Source organism: Ptychodera flava, chromosome 13 (assembly GCF_041260155.1).
Source record: "Ptychodera flava strain L36383 chromosome 13, AS_Pfla_20210202, whole genome shotgun sequence".
Lineage (NCBI taxonomy): Eukaryota > Metazoa > Hemichordata > Enteropneusta > Ptychoderidae > Ptychodera > Ptychodera flava.
This window is the reverse complement of record NC_091940.1, coordinates 24,303,787-24,311,157: the sequence shown is the minus strand read 5'-3', so window position 1 is coordinate 24,311,157 and position 7,371 is coordinate 24,303,787. Positions and strand designations below refer to the sequence as shown.

The 7,371-nt window shown below is 37.0% G+C and overlaps 1 protein-coding gene across 2 annotated transcripts in view; it reads right to left on the bottom strand.

Moving 5' to 3' along the window:
- Positions 1-1,194: 1,194 nt before the first annotated feature.
- Positions 1,195-7,371, bottom strand: part of LOC139147892 (GDP-mannose 4,6 dehydratase-like) — an 83,981-nt gene continuing 77,804 nt past the window's right edge. For both annotated transcript variants that reach the window (XM_070719111.1, XM_070719110.1), the window contains exon 12: positions 1,195-6,089. In XM_070719111.1, the coding sequence (XP_070575212.1) occupies positions 6,027-6,089 (63 nt within the window). In that variant the 3' untranslated portion in view covers positions 1,195-6,026. The remainder of the gene's footprint in view (positions 6,090-7,371) is intronic.

The following is a 7,371-nucleotide window of genomic DNA, read 5'->3' as shown; positions in this document are numbered from 1 at the left end:
GAACTGCGGGCCGTGCCTCTCAAATGAGGGAATTCTGGGTCTGTTGCGGGACAGCTGAGAGCCGTCACCAAGCGCGTTGCTGTCGCCGCGTTGCTAGGATACAAGGCGCACCAATGGGGTGACATGCTTCTCGAACTCGGTACTGGATGGGGAGCTCCTACGAGGCGCACTGCTGTGAGCAGTACAGCGCGAGTCTCTCGACAAATTTGAACAAGCAATAGAGCAAAGAGTTATCTTTAGGCACGGTGATGAGAAGAAACACGTCGGTTACTCTCAAACAAGTAGGACTATGAGTTCCCATACCCATCAATTGCATACAAAATAGCAAAGCCATTTCAGCGCGGATTTTTCCACAGTATCATTTTCTACGGCTTTCGGAAATGAGACCGTTTAAGGCAGAATGTGTCTCCGGGACAGATATTCGGACTCTCAAACTTTTACAAGAATTCTTTCCTGATCTACCACTCGTGGGGGCTTATTTTAAAGCTCTTGGTGTGAGACAAATTTTCAGTCTTAGATTTTCGAAAATTGTATTTTTCATCATAGAGTTAACACAGGGAAAGCGGCCATTTTGAATTTCAAATATCGGTAAATTTTGGGCAATTTGTTTCTCTAGTACCAAAATTTGCACGGTACCCCAGATCTTCATTCTTGATTTTGGAAGAGTATAGTTGAAAGATTCCTTGAGGAAAGTTTGAGCAAAAGTTTAGTCTTTCATTTTCGAGCCACGTACTACTTTAATAGAATACTAAACTCTGGGCTCGTTTTCTCCAGCAGTAGTCTTCCCAGCGTTGACATTTTGTGTCAAGTTGACGAACAACTTTACACATCACCAGTGTCTGTTTCCCCCCTATTTTGACTACTTTAGCCATTCGCCATCTGATGCAACAGCTGTAACCATGGTGACGAGACGACACTACAGGCGACTTTGAAATATTACACGGAGACCTTGCCTATTGAAGCACGCAGACTTGTTCCTTCCTTGTAAACGTGTAATGGAACATACAGATCTTTATTAACCTTTGACCCCTAAACCGTTCCCATGCGCTGTTCGCTTGGGGTTCCACTTCCCCTGGGCAATAAACCTTATCTGGTGTACTCTGCAAATGTCAAAGGGTTGATGTGGCTCACACCAACCATTAAAATTACCACACACATCCAGACACAACAATAAAACAGACGAGTTGCATGTCCCCCATTATCAAGATTTTTTTATTGCCATTTTGGTCCATTGCATCACACTTGTTGCTTTAGTTCCTAGGCAACCACAAATGAATTCTGAATACACAAAAAAACACGAACTTTCTCCCCTTTCCAAAATAAACACCTCACCCCCTTAAAAAAACCCACACATGCGAGAGAAAAGTTTTACAAAAGTTATCAATTTCAACCATTCAACTATTTCACACTACTGTGCTCATCATCATAGCGGCAGAAACCGACGTGACTATGGTTCAAACGAGCACCGAACAACTTAACAACATCAGTAATAAATACAACCACTAGAAATAAATATAAAGGTAAGGCATGTCAATAAAAGATAAGATACCCTGCAAGAAATCAGAGCAAAAACTATGTATCTAAGTTTACATAGAACAAAAGAATGAGGAGTTAAATGAAATGATCGAAAAAAGGCGACACAACTTTCTTTTATTGAGATGGAAGACAATTACACTTTCCTCACTGTACTCAGTATTGTTTATTCCTTTGTCTGTGGCAATCTTTTGTCTTTTAATATTGTGTTCCCAAGACAGTATTGAAGTGACAAAGCATTAATACGTAGTTATGCTAGACTTGGCAGTATGTTTGAAATGAATTTTTTGTTGTTATTTATCTTTAACATGATTTAAACTAATTTGGGATAATTGGATGGTGAAGTAATGTCCATTTAATCTGCAAATGTAAGCTCACCTGCTTTTCTTTTTGAGTTATACATTTATTTTTATGAGTAATTTGTAATATTGCAGCATTCAGCTATGGAGCACCTAACATTTTTGAGAAATTTGAAAAATATGAAGATCCAATTATCCTGAATTATTTCCAAATGTGTTCTCTGTAACACCATGTTAGTGATGTCATTCTGCTTCATGTGACCCTTGAAAATCTTTGAGTACCTATCCATGGATAGATGTTTTCTACATAAAAGTGATGATTTCAATACATGTTTTTTTATTTCTTTGCACGGAACATTGGAACCTCTCCAGTGTTTTTGGTATGTCCAAAGTGTCTCATAACAGAGTTTTTTTGTTGTTGTTATACCAAAATAGGTTCTAGACAAATGACATTGGCACACAATCATTTCTTGCAAAGTGTTGGTTTAACCCTTTGAGTGCTGTAATTTTTCCCACCAAAATTCCAGTGCAATATTTTACCAATTATTATGAATTTTCTGTAAATGTTTTGATAATTTTGGACCAAATGGACATTGTGTTTTGTTGGCTACGGTATTTTATCAAAATTTTGGCAAAAATCTGAAAAAAATCAACTGCAGTATATTTTACAAAGGTGACAAAAATTGACTTTGGCGCTCAAAGGGTTAAAAAAAGTATGTGGTATGTCACTATTGCTTCTAGCTCCATTAAGCTGAGACAGGTATTTTTCACTTTTTTTTTTCGTCCGTTTTCTATGTAAAATACACTCTCTTGTTGTGCTCCCAAAATCATGAATATCTGTCGTTCATTTGTCTCTACAAGGCGTCAACACAGCCTACGTGTGTTTAGTGTCCCATATCATTGTTGACACCTGAATTTTAGACCAGGCTGGAGTTTATCTGTCAAATGTAAACCCTGTGTATTGTAGACAATTCATTCAGTTGGCTAGGCCAACACTTTGATTTCCAACACACCTTTAGAAAGAACAGAAACTGCGACTTTGTCTCCGTAGAACAAAATTGATGAAAAATGAATCCGAGGTTGCAGCTATTGTCCCCCTAACATACACACAACTACTGCTACAAATCTGATAATTATAGAATTTCCGTTTCATGTCAGATAGATATTCTGACAATTTAGTCCTCTAGTATTGTACATCATACCTGAGTGTGTATCCCTCTTGAATTAAAATAGCACAATCTTCTATATTTTCATTATTTGGAGCAAGCTGACATCACAGACTTAAACTGACATCAGTTGGCAACCAGACAATGTCACAAGTTGGAGGGGGGGGGAGGGGAGAACAGGTTTTAGCATGCCCAGACACTGCCATTCACGTCAGGATTGGAATGTTTAACCCTTTTACTTCAGTGTATTGGTCCGGTCCTATTGTATGCAGTGATGATGTTGGACCTCTGCACTGAGAAAAGGTGGTGAGAGGGGTTCATCACATCCACTTTGGGGGGGGGGAGGGGGAATTCGTAAGAAATACTGGATTAATGTATAGACAGGAAGGCCACCCATCGATTGAATTCACATCCCCCATAAGTAAAATGTGACATTCCCATTGTTACCAACTGTCTGATGACTCAAATCGCCAGAAATGAGGGTAGAGAAACAGAAAGGATAAGATCAGTCAAAAAATGTGCTCCTGTACGCTATAAACTCAGCACTGTATCTGTCTGTGTACGTATTTTACGTCTATATTTCTCTTCCGCTATCAAGAAAACCCAGCTCTCTGGCATGTCAGAGGCAGGCAGTCTGAATAAATAAACACGGCAGATTGAACATTGGTGTCAGCGTGTTTTGCTCCGCTGATCTACCACCACAAGGTCTGTGTTGAAATTCTAAACATTGTTATTTTCAACAAAAACATAGCATCTCACCAATGTTGCCATACGATGACAAGAACGAATGATCTTAGAGCACCATTTACACTTATGACTGAGGGGGAGGGAAGATAAGTGACAATGAGAGAGACTGAGAGAGACTTCAATCCGCCCTCTTTTGTCTTCTTTTCAATCACACTCACTTCCCCCCCTCTCAATCTCGAGATACTAAATTATTCCCTCTAGAAAAGATTGAAAGATAACACTATAAACTAAAATATATGACATACACACTGTGCAGATCCCTCTTCTATCAACCACAATAAAGTATACAATGCATGATTTGGGGCACATGAATATTCCACATTGATAAAGAATCATTAGCATAAAATTTCAATACCAGAACAATGCTCATTAATATAATTTGCATAAATTAATACTAGTCTGCCCAGTATCTTGCACTGATTGCAATAAAGTTCCATTAACCCTGAATGGGCAATTCAAGAATTCCAATCTGAGTAATTAATACACAAACAGACAAACGCTAAACATTTGAAATTTGAAACTGCCTGTAGCTTTCTTGCTGTGTGATCCGAATATCTTGTGTAACACTTACAATTATTTTTATCCAAAAGCACACGTAAAATCTTTGTAAGCATTTATTTCAGGTGGTTTTCTTTAATGACTGGTTACCTATTTTGACTTTAAGTAGCTTATTTTATCATATTTTGCAGAAATCTCCTTTTTCCCAAAGTGCTGTCTGTTATGGCAGTACAGCCCAATCCATGTTGATTGGTGATAAATGTTGATATGTTTCGACTTTCAACTTAGTTACTAAAATGCCTTTTTTATAGCCTGAAATGACTTGGAAGTGACACAATCATCTATCAGCTTTAACCCTTTCACCACCATGGTTTGTCCCAAATCCATTGTTTTCTATGGTAAAGTTGGACCTGTATACAGGGAACTGGGGGTGAAAGGGTTAAGGAAGTCACTGAGACCACAAATAATTGCAAGAATTACCGTAACACTAGTTCTGGGCCTGGGGTTTGGAGTGTACATGGACCACAAACGTCTTCAACAATGGCACCCAAAGTGTTATTCATTACATTCTGGCCCTCATAAATACACACCTACATCTTGTTGGTGGAGATATATGAAAATTATCCGACTACTAAGTTATCCTTCACCACTCAGCCCTATCAGCCGTGTAATTCTCTCAAAATGTAATGCTCAAAACCCACACAATTCAGATTCTGAAAACGCTGAATTTTGCCTCAACTACACTTTGTTTCCACATTTTGATGTGACATGATTTTCTGCCTCTACATACAACTTTGCTTTTGAACATTTCTCAATCAGTATTTTGTCCTCTACAATTCTTATAGGAAGATTTGACGTCTACATGTATCTGAAAATTCACAAATTTTGATCATTTACAATGAAAAGACATGGTTTTGTTTGCATCTTCATTGATTTCTATTGCACAGTGGTAGGTAATGTATTCGAAAATGAAACAGTTTTTCATTAAAAAAATTGCAAAACTACATGTCGCATAACTTCTTTAATGAGCACAAACAGAACTCTTTAGAAAATTACAGATCCGTTGTGCAAGTTCTTTCATCAAGCTTTTGAACTCTGACCCCAAGCTGAACTATGACATCATGCATATGTGTCCTCTGAACAGGTTTCAGAGGGTAAAATCCCACTATTAAACCTTTGAACCCTGAACATTCCCTAACCCCATGACCTATGACATCATGCTGGGATTTACTCCTGCACAGGGTTCAGAGGGTAAAAATCCCATCATTATTAAACCTTTGAACTCTGAGCATCTCCTTACCCTGTGACCTATGACATCATGCTGGGATTTGCTCCTGAACAGGGTTCAGAGGGTAAAATCCCATCATTATTAAACCTTTGAACTCTGAGCATCCCCTAACCCTGTGACCTATGACATCATGCTGGGATTTACCTTGGAACTGGGTTCAGAAGGTAAAATCCAACCATTAAACCTTTGAACCCTTAGAACCATACAATGCCCACCTGGGTTCAAAAGGTTAAATCATGTTGGAATAACTTAATAGAAAAGTTAAGAAGGTGAAAGAAAGAAATAACTTAGAACATACATACAACTTTGACTCTGGAAACAAAAACGCCTCATAAAAAATCTTTAAGTCTTTGGCTCAATAACAAATTAATCCTTTAAAAGTTGGATCTATAGATGTGTAGTACCAATGTTTGGTAGGAAACCTATGAAGGCATGGCAGGGGAAGAAATGTGTGTTTTCCGGCGGCAAAGGACGGAAGAAGAGAGGCACCCTGAATTATGCTTTTGGGTTTTCATTCATCAAATCAATATCGGATTGGACCATCTCTTTGACTAAACCCTGTAGAGAGGGAGAAAAAAAAAGTGTGAACAACAGGTTAGTTTGTTTGCTTGACATATTTCCTGCAGAAATATCTATTAATATTTGAATGACTGAGCAAAACAATGTTAGACGAGGGATTTGTGTGTGAAACATTATTGGACAAATGTGAAAAATAAAGATAAATTGCAAGATCCTTAGTATAAATAAATGTATTTTAGTCTGTGTTTTTGTTATATTCATGTTACTATTTTTGAACGAAGTTTAATGGACACTGAATTTAATTAATAACTTCATTCCAAGTTGGAGATATCCAATGATGCAGTGAAAATGATGGAGTGGTGAAAAACTGCCTTTTAGGATTGATCAGACGTTGAAGAAATGTCTTTTTAAGTTTCCAAGCGTTAGAGTTAACTCATGAAATTCAAAAAGTTAATAGACCTACTAAAGGTGAGGAATGTACATAAATTCATGAAAACAGCTATGTCATAGCCTTATTTCTGCAATAATGAATGAATTATGAAAGTAAGCTTTCTTGAACAGCACTATGATTTCTGGTACAATGGCCGTCTGTGGATATTTCAACTACAATAAGATTTAACCCTTTGAGCGCCAAAGTCAATTTTTGTCACCTTTACAAAATATACCCCAGTTGAATTTTTTTCAGATTTTTGCCAGTTTTGACAAAACATCTGTAGCCATTGAAATGTGATATCTATTTGCTCCAAAATTCTCAAAAAAATAAAGAAAAATTCATAAAAATTGGTAAAATGTTGCTTCAAAATTTTGGTGGGAAAAATTACAGCACTCAGAGGGTTAAAGCCCTGGACAGCTAAGTGGTGATGAGGCTTGGTTGATGCAAGTGGGCATATTTTCCAAAGTAAAACAAATTTGAGTGGGTAGTGATATATTGGAATAGCTGATTATGTCAAATTACTTGTATATTTTAAAAAGCAATCAGCCAAAAACAGATGCTGGGAACATGGATTTAACAATCTGACAAACAAATACATATTATACACAATTGGAGTGCATATTACATACTATTGAACTAAATTTTATGCAAAATTCCATAGGAAATACAAATTTTAAGACTATAATTCAGAACATTTTACATACAAATTAGATTTATTTTACATACAATTTAAGTACATTTTGCATTCAATTTAGGAACATTTTACATACATATTAGTTCAAAACTGTTGTATAAAGTGTAGCAAGGTCAATTCATTAATTTACAAAATTCTAAATAGCATGAACCAGGCATAAACAACATTCAGCTATCTCAAGTCAGTGGTGCAAA